We start from the raw sequence: 17,882 nt of genomic DNA, 5'->3' as shown, positions 1-17,882 counted from the left end.
TCCTGTTGAGTCTTCCTAGCAAATCATCAAACCTAGGAGTTGTGCTGGGGACCCCTGACACACCAAATGCTGGAGATAATGTGGAATAAACAACAATTATTATGTATTGTTGGAGGGAATGTAAATTAGTTCAACCACTTTGAGAGGCTGTTTAGCAATATCTACTAAAGCTAAAACATATTTCTACCATATGGCCCAACAATTCTACTCAGGAATATATCCAAAAGAAAATTAGTGCCTATGTTCACCAAAAGACACTTACGAGAACGTTCATTTATTTATGATAGCTCAAACTATAAACAACTCAAATTCCATCAACAGGTGAATGGATAAGGAAATTGTGGCATATTCATATTAGAGAATACTACAAAGTAATAAAACACACGTACAAGTACTCATACATGCAACAACATGAATCAATCTCACAGATGGTAGTTAAATAAAAAAAGCTCAAAAGAGTCTAAAATGTATGACTCCATTTATATACAAAAGAGTAAGTAAAGTATGATTTCATTTATGAGGTTCAAAAACTGACAAAAACAACCTATGGTGATGCAAGATAAGAGTTACCTGGAGGAGAGTACTGGGCTATGCTATCCAGTGCACCTGGCTATATAAATTTAAATAAATTAAACAGGGCCGGCCCCGTGGCTCAGCGGTTAAGCACGCACGCTCCGCTACTGGCGGCCCGGGTTCAGATCCCGGGCATGCACTGACGCACCGCTTCTCCGGCCATGCTGAGGCCGCGTCCCACATACAGCAACTAGAAGGATGTGCAACTATGACATACAACTATCTACTGGGGCTTTGGGGAAAAAAAAGGAGGAGGATTGGCAATAGATGTTAGCTCAGAGCTGATCTTCCTCACAAAAATAAATAAATAAATTAATTAATTAAACAAAATAAAAAACTCAGTTCCTCAGTTGCATTAGCCACATTTCAAGCACTCAATAGCCACATATGGATAATGGTTACAATACTGGACAGCAGAGACAGAAAATGCACATTTCCATCTTCACAGAAAGTTCTATTGATCAGTACTCTTCTAGGAGGATGGGAATTTTCTATATCTTGATCTGGGTGGTTGTTACATAGGTTTTTAAATACGAAAAAACTCACCAAGCTATACACTTAAGATTTGTGCACTTTATGTATTACTTTATAACTCAGTAAATAAATACACATTTTTTAAATGGCTAAAACATATAATAAATATAAGACATTTATATCTAAAATATGAAGGACTCATATAAATCAAAAAGAATAGGACAGCAACTTAAAAGAAAAATGGTAGGTAATTCACAGGAAAGGATGGCCGTTAAATATTAAAAGATGGTTAGGTTCATCAAAAATCAGGGAAATACAATCTAAAACCCTGAGATAATACTTTTACCCATTATATTGGCAAAAATTTATGACTTGTCAGTTGTTTCCAAAAAATTAAATAAACTATGAATATAAGTACCATGAGTACAAGAATCTTACTGTCCAGTTTGCTACTAAATTCCCAAGGTCTAGAACAGTGGTTGGCATATATTAGGCACTCAATACATACCTACGGAAGGCAGAAAGTGAGAAAGGAAAGTTGGGGAGAGAACAGTATTCCCTTACTCCCATATTCACCATTGACGGAGTGTAAAATAGGTTCAGCCTCTTTGAAGAGAAATTTTGTAACTTGTGTATCAGTTTACCAATCTCATTTCTCATTTTTTTCCATAGAGAAACACTCATATGTGAACACACAATATATGAAAAACTACACACTATTAAGGCACCGTAATAGCAAAAACTTGCAAATAACATGTATTTTGCCTTAAGAGGAGAATGGTTAAATAAATTATGGCTCTTCCATGATGTATAACATCACACAGCAATTAAAAAGAAATGAAGTAAATCTACATGTAACGACATGGAAATATCTTCAAGACATATTAGGTTAAACAAAAATTTGCACACCAGTGCATACGTTTAAAAATAAAAAATCCACATAACTATGTATCATATGCACACACATATAAGTACATCAATGCATAAAAAGAGATACAAGATTATGATTATAACCCAACCAATAATAGTGGCTACTTACAGGGATGAGAGTTGAACTAGTAGGTGGTGGCTTTCACTTTTTCTAGATCTGAGTTTTTCATAACAAAATGTATTCACATATTACTTATATAAAACAACCCCACAAAAACGACTGCTCTTCCTTAGGTGTTGAGTTGTTGCTGTTCTACTTCCTAATAGTGTAAAATGGCTTCAAACTACATTTTTGAACAGATAAAAACTAATCATATAATTGAAGAATGTTTACTTTTATTCTTTCCCCTCCATATTTTTGGGTTTTGTTTTTTTAAACACCTAAGTATTCACCACTCAGTTTAAGAAATAACAGATCACCTTATACATGATGAGCTACTGTCTACTTACACTTCAAAACATTTCTCAATTTCAGAAATGGTAGACCTAAAAGCCCCAATAGTTTCTTTAGATTTCAAATCTTAGATCTTTGAACACAGACTGCTTAAACAATTGCCCCTACCCAAAGCAATCATCTCCTACTAGGATAAAGTTATATAAACAACAAAATAACAAAAACTAAAAGAGCCAGTCCATATCCTACCTGGGTTACTGGAATGTAGAGAGGTTCTCCATTATGTAGCAGTGTAAGTTTCCCATGCTGACAGAGTCGTCCTTCTGGCTTTAAATTTGCCATCTCCTTAGGTCCTCCTTTCTTGCCACTCTCTTGTCCATTTCCCTTAAGTTCTTCAGTATCACTTAGGCATTCAAAAAATTCTTCTTCGCTGTCACTCCAAGAATCCCAAGATTTTCCCACCTCTCCCTTTTCCTTTTCCGTACCTTTTAGATTATCTGGCCCCAGCTGGTCTCCAGCTCTTCCAGCATCCCCTGGATATGTATTAGTTACATTATCTGAAGTACTTGTCTTTCTCCCCTCATCACGTGCCTTCTTTCTTTCAATACAACAATTTAACATCTTAAGAAAACAAAAATAACATTCATATTTGAATTAGTTACAGTAAAATAACAATCTGTCCACTGCTTGAATATTTAACTTTCATTCTCCACCCCATCCCTGGACCTTCTTGTGAATGACAGTGACTATAAGAAACCTACAGCAGCACAATGAGAATAGCCTATAACCCATTATTACATTTAGTATAAGAATAAGCTCCAATTGAATCAAGACATTTATATACTGTCATTGGGAAATCTTTACCTGTAGTTTCTGATGCAGTAAACAACATCTTAGATCTGGAGGTCCACTTGCTAATCTATCAAATAAAGTAGTGGGAAAAGAAAGCTTAGTTTTAGTAAAATTGCTTCAGATATGCATATTTTTTATACTACCATAAATTTCAGCCATATTGATAAGAAATCAAAACTAGATTTCTAGAGGTAAGGTAACTGAGAAGGATGGAGCAAATAAGATTAAAAGATCAAAATTTATTTTACCCATCTAGTCCACAAATCACCAACAGCAAATATAATAAATATTTCAAAGCATAATAGCAAACTAGTGATAGCTCTCAAGCTAACAAAAACTTAAAATGCAAAAAAACCTCCAAATCCACCCCAGGAAGTAGCTAGCATAAAATATTTCTCACCACACAAAACAGATTAGACTATGTATTCAGTTCTCAATTATTATAGTGGATTCTCTATATAAAAACCATCGACCTCCATCTCTCTTTTGCTTAGGGAGCCTAGACTGCCTCTAGTTCTACACCACTAGCTTCCCAGTAATCAGCCAAGAGATAATCCAGCTAAGTGGAGACTGGCAAATAACATAGTGTAAACATTTTTGGATCAATCACCATTTTATATTACTCATATCACGATACTCCTCCCTTAGCATGGGTAGATGAGCAGTAACCTATGCACTATCAACATATATGCTAACTGAATTCTTCTATTGAAGTGAAGCGTCAACATAAATTATACCAAAAGATTACAGGTAATGTTTAATATTTGAACTTGTGAATTCTAAAGATGTTTTCCCTCCAACTATAAAAATATATGTTCGCTACAGAAGATTTAGAAAATACACAAACATATAAAGAATAAATTAAAAATATAATTTCATATCTGGGAAAACTACTGTTAATATTCAGCTGTATTTATTTCCAATTATTTTTCCACACATATACATAGCACAATTGAAAGCACTCTGTATATACAATAATATGCTCTACTTTACTATAAATATTATGATCATTTTCTATGTTATTAGAGATTCTTAGAAAAAACCCTTGTAATGGATCCATAACTTTGCATTGTAGAGATACATCATGATTTATTTAACCATTCTTTTATGTTTGATACTTAGGTTGTTTCACCTTTTTTTTCCCTATTATAAATTTGCTGCACTGAACACCTCTGAACATTAATTGTGTCCAAAGTTTCTTACCACTTTCCTAGGGCAGATCTCCTAGAAGGAGAGAATTAATGGGTCAAAAGTCAAATTCTGCTAACAAACAAAAATCCTATCTATACAACTGGAAATTGAAATTATTACCCTGGAATCAGAAAGTTGTTTTCCCATCTGAAACGCATTTCAAGAACAAATTCCTGCCAGAGATGTGCCACTCCTTTCAATCCTCCGTGGTAGAAATTGATCATACAAAGACACAAAGCCAATTTGTATGTTAAACTATCAGATGGTGCAGATTTGAACTGATTGTAGAGATTCTAAATTTAACAAAATAGAAACAAAGCAAAACGTAACATATTTACATGTATTAATCAAAAACTGTGTGAGGAGAGATTTTAATACTAAAATTAACCCATCCTACTCAAATTAGCTTTCATCAAATGTCTAATACATTACTGCCTAAATTGTTCTTCGGCAGTTCCCCATGTTTTCAAGATTTCTACAAGGATCAAAAAAGTGAGGCTCTAATTTTAGTGAGGCTGAAGTTACAGCTTTCAGTTTCTTCTGTGGAATCTTCAAGATATACTAAAAATTTCACGTGATGTTTTAAAAATCTTTTAATTATAAATGAGTACACTTTTGTGTGTTTGACACACTTGTCAAAACCAAAAACATAAAATAAAATCAGAACTGTATAAACTGAAAATGTAAAGCCTCTGCTTTTCCTCCTCACTTCATGAAATCTACTTCCTAACAATAACTACTGTTAACAGTTTGATGTATCTCTACACCTGTCATTTAAACTCTCATTTCTCAATTTATCAAAGACTTGGGTAAGGAAAATATGAAAATTTTACTTTATTTTACACATTTTACTTCATTAGTTTTCCACTCACTGTCTAGTTTTGAAATATAGAAGAATCTGTTGCAAAACATAAATCTGATGATTTCATGAAAAGTCTAAAATGAGAGAAATCCTACAACCAGGCACAGTTGTAGGATTTAAAATGTTATATTTAAATATTTAAAATGTTATTTTTTTCATTTCAGTATTTATTATTTCATCTGTTTCCAGAAAAGTTCTTGCTACTCAAGATATGTATCTATGGCAATGTTTCATAGCAGGTCATTACCTAAGTGGAGGCCATGATCTCCTTTCAAGTTTTCCTTCGGTGATTTTAAAATGAAAAGATCCTTATGCTACTAAACTAGAATTATAGCAAACCTCTAGAAATTCAATGCATTTTAAATATTTTAATATTGAACTCCAAATCAACTTACATATTCTTCACTCTCTGATGGAGGATTATTGTTGTCTGTTGAAGAAGTTCCATCTAATGGTTTCTCAGAAGCAGCATCAGGGAATAAAAACTTAGCGAGAAGAAAGAAAATAACCACATTTTTGACCAAATTTCCTACTTTGTAATTTTTTATTTTTGTTGATTTGACTTTTTAATGGTTTTGCTCTTAAACCAACAGGAATATTCTTATTGTACTGGCCAGTTGATTATACACTATCTCAAAGGTTTTCTATTTTTCTTTGAAAGTACAGCGTTTCAGTGACTAGTCAATTTTAGAAATCAGACATTTTTCTTAAATGTAAACATGTGGTTCTATGAACTAAACAGAACACAAAACCAAAATCTCTTCACTATGATTTCAGGTTCATCCAAGATCCTTAAATTTTTAAAAAGTATTAATATTACTAAAAAGACAAAACTATAAAAAAAAACTTTAGAACACGCAAATAATCTGAGACTCTGTAGAGTTATATTATCCACAGGTTTTCATATATGAAATGCCAAAAGTATGATATTTAAGATGCATAACTTTATTTTATGAGATATCCCAGAAAGTAGGAAGCAGTCTAAACCTGTAATGACCGGTGTACCTTTTCCACACGGTTTCTGTTTGTGTGTATGTAAAAGTGGTAAAAAAAAAAAAAAAAAAAAAAAAAAAAGTTCAGTGCATATGACAACCAAGCCATACAATTGGAATAAAATCTCTAAGTATACTATCTTTTTTTTGTGTGTGTGTGTGTGTGTGTGTGTGTGTGTGTGTGTGTGTGTGTGAGGAAGATCAGCCCTGAGCTAACGTCCATGCTAATCCTCCTCTTTTTGCTGAGGAAGACCTGCTCTGAGCTAACATCCATGCTAATCCTCCTCTTTTTGCTGAGGAAGACCTGCTCTGAGCTAACATCTATTGCCAATCCTCCTCCTCCTTTTTCCCCCCCGCCCCCAAAGCCCCAGTAGATAGTTGTATGTCATAGCTGCACATCCTTTTAGTTGCTGCATGTGGGACGCGGCCTCAGCATGGCCAGACAAGCGGTGCATCAGCGCGCGCCCGGGATCCGAACCCGGGCCGCCAGTAGCGGAGTGCACGCACTTAACTGCTAAGCCATGGGGCCGGCCCTCTAAGTATACTTTCTTAAGAAGGGGTCTTCTCTACAGAAATTTATTCTCAGTCCTTTTATCAAACTGTTCCTCCCAAGTGTTTTGTAGTACTCCTGACTTGTAATTCCTTTTACTATGCATACTTTGCACATATTACAGAACATCCTCAACAAATTTTAAAAATAGATGAACTACTATGTGCCAACCCCTACTACTAGGCACATTTACAAACAACATCCTATTCTCATACCATTGTGTGGGCTAAATATCACTGCCAATGTCTTACAGATATATAAGCTGAAAATCTGGTTAAGAGTCTTGTTCAGATTAATAGCAGGGATAGGATTAACACCAAGTTTCCAAGTCCAGTATTCTTTTCATTGCACTACTCTTGAAGGTTTTTCCCAAGATGGTGTTAATGAATAAACTGCCAGAAATATGATTACAGCTACAATTCCAGTAAGAATAGCTATTATTTATCAAAGGCCTATTACTTCCAGGCAGTGTAACAGAAGTTCCTTTCATCCAGACAATTTCCTAAGATTTTGTTAGCCTCATTTATAGATGAGGAAACTAAAGTTAAATGGCTTGTCCAAAGTTATATAGTAAATCAGGATTAAACCCTGGTGTGTGTGGCTCCCAGGCCGGGCCTCTTCTACCACGGTGTAACTAGGAGACACCCTAGCCCTTTCTACTACTCACTATAAAGCTTTCTCTGGACTGTTGTGAAATAAAGTTTTCAAAAACACAATTCTGATGTCAGCCTCCCGCTTAAAATGGTATTAAACTGCAAGATAAACTCCAGTGTTTCAGCATGGCAGGTTACCTGCTACCTCTCTAGCCTCATCCCTGGCTACTCCCTGGGAAGTACCCTACAATATACCAAACTGTTCAACATGCTCAGGCCTCTGCTATTCCTCTGCTTCCAAAGCTTTCTTCACTTCAAGATGCAGCTCAAGTGTCCCTCTTGATGAAGCCTTCTCTGATTCCCACTGCCCAGACAGATACATCCCCTGTGTTCTCACTTCTTACATGCAACATAGTATTATAATTGTTGTTTACTTTCCTTCTTCCCACTACACAGGCGGGAACTCTCTGAATGTGGAGACTTTGTTTTACTCATTTTATATTACCAATCCAGTGCCTGCCACAAAGAAGAGACTGAATATATAATGAATAAATAAGTATGCATATAGACATATAAAGACACTACATTTAGTTACCAAGAGAATAGTATTGAGGACATCATTATTCAGTGGTGATTCTTCTACACCTCTGTGTTTTCGTATTTTCTTCTTTGCAGTGTGTACCATATTTGAAACTGATAATTTATGAATTGGAACTGGTGCTGGCTCTGTCAACTTTGACAAAGCATGACTTATATCAGCAATTTCTATAAAAAGAATAGAAACAAATACAAATTATATCACCAGCCTTAGCAGCTTAAAGTGATGAGTAAACTGATGATTGTACAGAATATTTTAGTCACTCTTTCACTAGTGTTACATGGTCTCAGAATTATAGAATTTTAATACACATGTTCAGCTTTATATGCATGCATGATTGACAAAGGTGTAACAAATTATTTCTCCCCAGGGGTCTTCAAAAGTAAACCTCTAAAATCCTGCTTTTCAAAGTGTCTTACAATTTTGGTGGAAAGAATTTATTAAATGCACTTAATGTTTTAAAGCTTTGGGTATAGCCTAGAGAGAAATGGTAGGTGTCTAGTCCATCAAAACTTGCTTCTCTAACTTAATGCGAATGAGAAAATAGATGAAAAGTTGCTGGAAAATGTGCCAAAGAAAAAGCGTTAGACATTTGAAAATAATCAAACAAAAAAAAGTACGTCACCTCTCCCTTCTTCCTCAAATGTAGATCGTCCAAGAATCTCGTCAGTTGACTCCTTTCGACGGCAAATTTTAAAAAATTCAGTGACAAAATCACCTACATAGAAAAAATGTTACTCATTTTTGACAACTAAAAGAAATCAGCCCTACAAATTAAAGTATGTGTCTTTTCTCAGAAGCTATTAACTAAGATGAAGTAGAAAAAGAAGCTATTCAGTTTTTCCACCCAAGACAAAAATTAATCTTATTTCAAAGGTAGCCTTGCTCTTCCTTTCTCTCCATGTCCCAGGATAGTAAAAAAGTTTTCCTTAGAATTCCCTCTAGAATAAATGGAAAAATAATTGCACCTAATAATATTAAGCACTTCCTATGTGCCTGAATAAGACAAATAATAGCTATTCTCATTAAGTTGTATGAGTAACAAGAATATTACTATATGTATGCAGTGGTCTTTTTCCTCTAACTGCCACCCTACTACAATTCTGAATCCATTAAAAAAATAGAAATTAAAAAGAAATTCTAAAGATATGTCTCTAGAGAATTAAGAAATCATATATGATGAAGTTATTTCAGCTTCAGCTGCATATTAATGGTACTCTTTGTGTCATTATTATAAGAAAGGGGAAAAAGATTTGATATTGTCTAAAGAGCTGCAATGAGATACGTGCACAAAGAAATTAAAGCTTAATAAGAACCGTCAGTACTAAAATTATCAAACAATATAATATACCAAGTACATCTAAGTTTCAAATTCATCAACTAGTTCTGAATAAACCTAGAACATTTTCTGGACTTCCTCAGAAAGAAGGAAAATCCTATAACCTAGTCACGTAAACTATATGACTACAGTTTATTATATATGACTATATAATCCTATAGTCTAGTCATATAAACATATAAAGTCAAAGAGGTAGGGTGAGATCATGGAACAATAACTTAAAATAAGAATACTTTTAATTCTAAGGTCCTGCAATTATCACAGAAGTCAGCTGAAGAGGAATAACAAGGAACTAGGAAACAATTTAGTAAATAAATTTAATAATTCAATGATTAAACAAGAGAAACTATTTATTGAGCATTTACTATAAGACAGGCACTGTGTTAAATGTTTTACACATACACACATAATCTTACTTGATCTTCTCAATAACCCTATGAAGTATGTACTATTGTTATCTCTATTTTACTAAAACTTGAAGAGATTATGAAACTTGCTCAAACTGGTGGATCTAGGATTTGAAACAAGGTCTATTCAATTCTAAAACTCCTGATATCAAATCTCTACTTGTCTCCTTAACACCCCAAGACAAATTCACTGACGGCAGGAATTTTAGCTTATACATCTTTATATTCACTATTATATAGTTAGCATAAATGGCATATGATGAATGATAAATAGCCCAAGAAAATAATGCTTTAGGGAAATGCATCACTACTGTCACCAATATATATATATATTTTTTGTGAGGAAGATTGGCCCTGAGCTAACATCTGCCAATCCTCCTCGTTTTTTGCTGAGGAAGACCGGCCCTGGGCTAACATCCATGCCCCTCTTCCTCTACTTTATATGGGACGCCGCCACAGCATAGCTTGACAAGTGGTGCGTTGGTGCACGCCCGGGATCTGAACCGGCGAACCCCGGGCCGCTGCAGCAGAGCGTGCGCACTTAACTGCTTGCGCCACCCGGCCAGCCCACTGTCATCAATATTTAGTAACTCCATCAGTTGAACAGTATATATTAGGTTATATGAAGTGAAGGTGGCATAGATGAACACAGAAATGGAGAAAATATTTTCACATGTACTAAATATAAGAGAGGAAAAAGATGGAAAGGCACACTGAGGAGATGGGTTTGGAAGACTTCATGAAAGAGATATATTTACAAAAGTGGGATACAATAATACTATCTGAATAGCAATTGATATTTTTCAAAGTATTTCTATTTATGTTATTTCACTTGATTCTTCAAATAACCCTATGAGGTGTACAAGATTATTTACATCTCTTTTCCTCTATCAGAAAATAAGTTTGTAGATGTGGTACAACTCTACAGAAGGGATCCAATAAGATTGTCAAAATCAGTGCTCTTCCCATCATATACCACAGGTCCATAGGGATGACAAAAGGGAAAAAGGCCTCCACTAACTAGAATGGAAGATGCACACTATGCCATGGGAGGAAAAAAAAGGGAGTGATAAAAGCATTAAAAGAATAAAACTCAGATTATGAGAAAATATCAGAGAATTCTGAGGTGTAGACTGGTTAAAATTAAAACACAAGAAAGAAATTCTGTGAGTACTATTCAAGAATAAATAGAAGGATTTACTGCTGTTGGCAAAGATTTTTTTAATGGTGTTAACCAAGGAGGTCACAAATGTAAAAAAATAAAAATAAAAAATACTTTTTTGATAGATGAAATAAAGTATAAACAATGCATTCAGTGTTCCTGATCTGGAATATAGGTAGACTGGTGGTCGTTCAGGAATGGAACATCATATATCTTACCTAGCAAACACTGAGGATTATCAGCTTTTCGAACTCTAACAGACCAATGGGGAGCCTGAAGAGGATCCAAATCACTAAAATGCAAAAGGATAAACATAAGATCCTAATTACAACAATCTGCAAGACTCATGAATTTATCAAAATGCAGTCTAATGAAAACATTATATACAAGGACAAACAATCCATTTTGCCTCACTTAAACTTACTGTTATTCAGATGCATAAAGCCACCTGGATAACTTTTAAAAAAATAAATCTTAAGAAATCACAGTTCTTACACAAAAAAGCACAAAAGGAGAAACCATAATCAAAAAACACATATAAAAATGATTCTGAACAGGCAATGATAACCTAATGAGAGAATTACATTTTAGGAGTAATAAAAAAGGAACAAGAAACAAGTACACATATCATATTAATAAAAAAAAGAAACTACAAAAATTTGCACAAGATCAAAAGTGCTCTATTTTCCTAATTAGATTACCGTGCATTCACTTAATGGAATACTATGCAGCTATTTTAAAAATGACAATATAGATCTACATTTATTTGCGTAAAAAATGTAAAATAATACATTAAATGAATAAAGCAAATTAATAAATTTAAACTTTAAAAAGATACACCCCCATACAAATATCACATCATTTCATTGTACACCTGAAACTAATATAATGTTATATGTCAATTATACCTCAATGGAAAAAAAAAAAAGGATACATCCCAAAATGCTAACTGGCTATTTTTTAAGTAATGAGATTGTAGGTAATCTTTACTTTCTTCTTGACACCCATCTAAATTATCTGATTAAGCAAGCTCATGTTACTTTCACCATCAGCAAATACATTTATTTTAATTATGGAAAAAAAAAGTGTTCTATTTCTTACTGTTCTGCATCAAAGCATGAGAAGGTACTAAAATTGCATTCCTCTTTCTCCACATTCTTCCTAGATAAAGCTTGCTGTAATTTTCAAGTTGTTACCATTGCACAGGAGTATGAGACACGGATGTTTTGTTACTTATGACACTTAAGGATCAAATATTATTTCCATATATTCTGATGACCATCATCGCTTCAAAGCACTTCATAAAATGCTTTTAACCAGCTCAGAAAAGTTCAACAGAATTGTTGAACCTGAATCCCAAACTGCTTAGAGACATCTTTGCTAAAACCAAGTAAGATTCAGATTGTTCATTATCCCTGAACTAAGGATCACGTCTCCAAAGTAAGCAGCTTAAAACACATCTCTAATACATGTTAATCAGTCTAAAAAGTGATCTTTAAAAATAGAAAAATCAACCCTTATCAGAAACCAATATAAAGAAAAAGGAAAATTGCTAACCACATGGCAGTTAATTTATTCTACTGAAATGTTTGAATCTCAATGTACTATTCTTAACATACTTACGAATAAACATCATTATCCACAATGATACCTTCAGTCAGATGAGGCCATGTAGTTGCTAAATGGAGTTCACTAAAATAAACAAAACATAAAATATATCCAAAAGCTTCAATACTGTATATATATCCTCTGTCTCAGCAATTCTACTTCTAGAAATGTATCCTAAGTAAATAACCAGAGATATACATACAAGTGTGTTAAAAGTTGTGTTATTTATAATACAATAAAACTGGAAACAAGTGGTTTAGCAAATGGTAGCACATCCATATGAAGTTAATGTCTTGCACACATTAAAAAACCATGCTATACATAATAGCCAAAAAGTGTAAATAACCCAAAGGTCTACCAGCTGATGAATGGATAAATAAAACGTGGTAATATCCATTCAATGCCACATTATACAGCCATAAAAAGCAATGAAGTACTGATTCACGCTACAATATGGATGAACCTCAAAAACATTATGCTAAATGAAAGCAGACATAAAAGGCCACATATTATATAATGCAATTTAAATGAAATGTCCAGAATAGGCAAATCCATAGAGACAGAAAGTAGATTAGTATTTGCCTAGAGCTAGAGGCCCTGGGGAGATTGGGGGGATGACAGCTAAGAGGTGAGGGCTTTCTTTTTGGAGTGATGAAAGTGCTCTGGAATTAGATCGTGATGATGGTTGCACAACTCTGTAAATACTAAAAACCACTGAATTGTGTACTTTTAAATGGTGAATTTTTTGGTACATGAATTATATCTCAATTTTGAAAAAAATCACGTTATAGATCAGAGGTTGGCAAACTTTTCTACAAAGGACCAGAGAGTAAATATTTTAGGTTTTGTGGGCCCTGTAGTCTCTGTTATATTCTTGTTTTTTTCTTTTAAAACCCTTAAAAACAGAAAAAGCATTCTTAGCTTATAGCCTATACAAAAACAGGCTACTGGCCAGATTTGATCCACAGGTCAGTTTGCTGACCTCTTATTATAGATGAATATAAATTTCAAAAAGGTTTCATGTAGGGGGCCGGCCCCGTGGCGTAGCGGTTAAGTGCACGTGCTCTGCCACTGGTGGCCCAGGTTCAGATCCCGGACGTGCACCGAAGCACCGCTTGTCAGGCCATGCTGTGGCGGCGTCCCACATAGAGTGGAGGAAGATGGGCACAGATGCTAGCCCAGGGCGAGTCTTCGTCAGCAAAAAAGAGGAGGATTGGCATGGATGTTAGCTCAGGGCTGATCTTCCTCACACAAAAAAAAGTATTCATGTAAAATTATAAAATAAAGCAAGCCACAAAAAACGTAGCGGATGACATACATTTATAAAATATACAAATATACTTTGCAAAAAAGAGTTAACATAGCAGGCCTGATACTTAGAAATGACTACTTGCAAGGTTGGTCCTTGGCTTGGCATCTGGGAACTTGCATTTCAGGCGGCTCCTACCATTCCCTGATAAGAGTGGCTCACTGAGCCTAAACGACTTATGCAAACAGTATGATTTATGCTGAACACTTGCTTTCCTTCTGGTACATGCTAGGCAGACGGTGACTACATGACCAGCCCCTGATAAAATCCCCAAGCGCTGAGCCTCTAATGAGCCTCTCTGGTAGACAGCCTTTCACACAAGTTGTCACAATTCATTGCAAGGAGAATTGAGTGTATCCTGTGTGACTACATTGGGAGAAGCAGCTTGTCCCTGGTTTGCTCTGGACCTCATCCTATGTGCCTTTTCCCTTTGCTGATTTTTGCACTGTATCCTTTCACTGTAATAAATCATAGCCACAAGTACAACTATAGGCTGAGTCCTCTGAGTCCTCCCAGCAAATCCTGAACCTGAGGGTGGTCTTGAGGACCCCTGTTGCCCATTCATACAATAAACATGTACATACATATATGAAATTCTTGCACAGGAAAATGGCTGGAAGCACATATACCAAGCTGTCATCAGTGATCACCTATGAGTAGAGGGATTATGAATTTGGTGCATTTTTTTTCCTGTCTAAATTCTGAACCCACTTATATTTGGAGAGGACAGAAACCAAAAGGGCCAGTTACTTCTCTGATCTTTGGTGGTGCTCAACTAATTGGCAACTCCAGTTTGAGACTCTTAATCTACAAGTACAGTCTAGAATTCACTGCGATAGCAGGGCCAAGACTCCACAACAATGCAATATAACCTTGGGTATGAAATGGACAACGAGCCACTCTTGGCTCGAGCCTATTTTCCAAGCCAGGTCCTATACTGGTCCCAATTAAACCCTTGAGTTACCTAAGTATCCTTCCAATAAATTGATTATTGGCTTGAAATTAATCAGAGTTGACTACTACAGTTCACAACTAAAAAACCTGACTAGTAAACATATGATTTTTGCCTCTTTTTATATGTTTTCTAAATTTTCTCTACTGAGCATGAATTTATTACTTTCATGATAAAACTAATTTTTAAGATTAAAAAATGGCCATAAAACAGTATGTGATATTAGAGAACATGGATGATTAGAGGTTTAAAATTATAAGCTCCCAAATAATTTTAGGTATTAACCTCAGATTCAGTTTCTAAGCTTTTTATGACTATGTCCTCTCCTCTCCGTCTAACTATAGAACAATCCCTTTGACAAGGAGAGAGGACACTGAAAAAAATCTCCTCATTTCCTCATCCACTATCAAAGATTCCTTTTCAAAAGCATAGTGCCACAACATTTGCTAATCACCATTTGATTTTTTTTTTTTTTTTTAAAGATTTTTATTTATTGCCCCCAAAGCCCCAGTAGATAGTTGTATGTCACAGCTGCACACCCTTCTAGTCGCTGTATGTGGGACTCGGCCCCAGGATGGACAGAGAAGTGGTGCCTCGATGCGCACCCGGGATCCGAACCCGGGCCGCCAGCATCGCAGCGCGCGCACTTAACCACCAAGCCACAGGGCCGGCCCACCATTTGATTTAAATGATCTACAAGATGCACCATTTTACCCCCAACTTATTTTTGCATTCTTCTTCAAACATTTCTTTCTCTGCTGACTCCTGACCATGATTTAAAATTAGGAAGAAATATTTAGTAACTAATTCTTTCAAATTTCTCCTACCATGTCAATTTTATTCTTTCCCTCTAAAAATTTCTCTAAGCAAAATCCAAATGAATGAACCATTTGGAGGGCCAGAAATTTATCAGTAAACCAGCCTATACCATTTACCCCTTGCTCACTACATTCTAGCCACCTTCTATTTCTTCCAGTAAATTCGCCAAACTCTCCTTTATCAAGGCCCTTTGCACAGGCTCTTCTTTCCACTTGGAATGGTCATTCTCTCACTCTTTGCCTGGCTAAGTCCTCCCTTAATTGAGACTCAGTTTAATATCACTTCCTTTGAGGGCTGGCCCCATGGCTTAGCAGTTGGGTGCGCGCGCTCCGCTGCTGGCGGCCCGGGTTCAGGTCCCGGGCACGCACCGATGCACCGCTTCTCCGGCCATGCTGAGGCCGCGTCCCACATACAGCAACTAGAAGGATGTGCAACTATGACATACAACTATCTACTGGGGCTTTGGGGGAAAAAAATAAATAAATAAATAATTAAAAAATATATATATATCACTTCCTTTGAGAACACTTTCCTGATGGCATCCCAACCTAAACTAGTTCCTCATTTTACTGTCACTACATCTTGTACTTTTCCTTCAAATTATCCCACAATTTGTAATTCTATGTTTATTTAGGTGATTATTTCGTCTACTTCCTTCAATTAGACTGTAAATGCCAAGAAGGCAGAAACTGCTGTTTTATTCACCTCTGTATCTTCCTCATTTAGTATAGTGTCTGGCACATGTAATAAATAAATATCAATTACAAAAGATACTCACTTATCTTCTCTCAAGTGATTTTTTTTTTTTTTTTGGTGAGACAGAGTAGCCCTGAGCTAACATCTGTTGCCAATCCTCCCCTTTTTGCCGAGGAAGATTGGCCCTGGGCTAACATCTGTGCCCATCTTCCTCCATTTTATATGTGGGATGCCTGCCACAGCATGGCTTGATAAGCAGTGCTTAGGTCCATGCCCAGGATCTGAACCTGCAAACCCCAGGCCGTTGAAGCAGAGTGCACAAACTTAACCACTATACCATCAGGCCAGCCCCTTCTCTCAAGTGATTTTAAGTGTTATTATTTCTACCTCTATGTGAGGGTATTAAGAATGTATATATGCATGTGTATGTATTTTTTAATTAGCCAAATAGTTTAAATAAACAAATGAGATAGTTTCTAAATCAGCACTGTTTATATTTTCCAAATATTTTGCTATCAGTGATTAAATTTTCCAACCCCTACATTTTCTTGTGAAACAGCTTTTTGTTAAAGTTCAGCAGCTCTTCTAAAAAAGCAACTGGCTAACCTAAGAGGTCACCCTTGTGTCTCCTACTGAAGTCCTAATTTGTACATTTTGAAAAAGTGGTCAGGAAAAAGATAAACGACTGTTAATTCTGGGTGACGGATACACGAAAGTTTATATGACATTCTCTGTGCTTTTCAATATATTTAAAGTGTTTCCCAAAAAAGTAGACCAAGAATCACTTCTATAAAGAATAATCAATAAATGGTATTATATATATTTTTGTATTATTTTAAAGCCTCTTTTATTTCTTAAGTTACAGAGAAAAAAATAGATTGTTAGGTGTAGGTCTGTTTCCAGTACTATATTCATTCCAGGAGACTACAGTATTATAAAGCACAGTAAAATCAGTATCAATATAATTTAAAAAGTAAAGTCCCATAATTCAAATGAATTGAAATTTTCACCTAATAGGATCTTCACAGGCACCAAATGGTAACTTGCCAAACTCCAGGCCTCCAACTTCTCCTCCTACAAGAGCATCTATATCTAAACAAAGAAATATTTTTCCATTATTTAGCAAATAAGAGAAAATAAGGAGAAATAAGAATTTAATCTAGTTAGGTTAGTCCTTTGGGAGATTATAGATTTAAAAGTGCCTACATCAAGAGCACGTATAACAAGTTCAGAGAGTGAGCCGCCAGGTATTAAAGACTTCTTCCAAGAATGTTATAGTAAAAGGATATACTTAATTCCTATTTATCCATTTATCCTATTTAAGCTATGCATTCTAAATTTTACCCTTCTGAAACAGTCCTTAAATATTACTCAAGAGAACATTATTTCTGTAAACTTTTTTGCATTTTCTAAGAATTTGATCATCATCTAAAAGAAAGATTATCCAAGTATTGAAAAATTTAATCACCAATCTACATTCATCAGTTTTGCTGAATAGCAAACCATTAATAAAATTATATTTCAGTTGATAATACACGGAAATATTTAAAGTTTAGCAAAGTATTTCCTTTCCATTATGAA

General features: G+C 35.2%; 1 protein-coding gene across 1 annotated transcript in view; it reads right to left on the bottom strand.

The window, feature by feature from the left end:
• Positions 1 to 17,882, bottom strand: part of RAB3GAP1 (RAB3 GTPase activating protein catalytic subunit 1) — a 109,499-nt gene that overhangs the window by 30,691 nt on the left and 60,926 nt on the right. The window contains exons 9-17 of the mRNA XM_004423873.3: positions 17,312 to 17,393; positions 12,541 to 12,609; positions 11,136 to 11,209; positions 8,635 to 8,727; positions 8,007 to 8,176; positions 5,672 to 5,761; positions 4,535 to 4,707; positions 3,236 to 3,290; positions 2,621 to 2,992 (exon numbers count right to left, since the gene is read on the bottom strand). Coding sequence (XP_004423930.1) covers positions 2,621 to 2,992; positions 3,236 to 3,290; positions 4,535 to 4,707; positions 5,672 to 5,761; positions 8,007 to 8,176; positions 8,635 to 8,727; positions 11,136 to 11,209; positions 12,541 to 12,609; positions 17,312 to 17,393 — 1,178 coding nt within the window. The remainder of the gene's footprint in view (positions 1 to 2,620; positions 2,993 to 3,235; positions 3,291 to 4,534; positions 4,708 to 5,671; positions 5,762 to 8,006; positions 8,177 to 8,634; positions 8,728 to 11,135; positions 11,210 to 12,540; positions 12,610 to 17,311; positions 17,394 to 17,882) is intronic.

This window comes from Ceratotherium simum, chromosome 9 (assembly GCF_057802395.1).
Source record: "Ceratotherium simum simum isolate JZ-2026a chromosome 9, ASM5780239v1, whole genome shotgun sequence".
NCBI classification, from domain to species: Eukaryota; Metazoa; Chordata; class Mammalia; order Perissodactyla; family Rhinocerotidae; genus Ceratotherium; species Ceratotherium simum.
The sequence above is the reverse complement of the archived record's forward strand: the minus strand, read 5'-3'. Positions and strand labels throughout refer to the sequence as shown.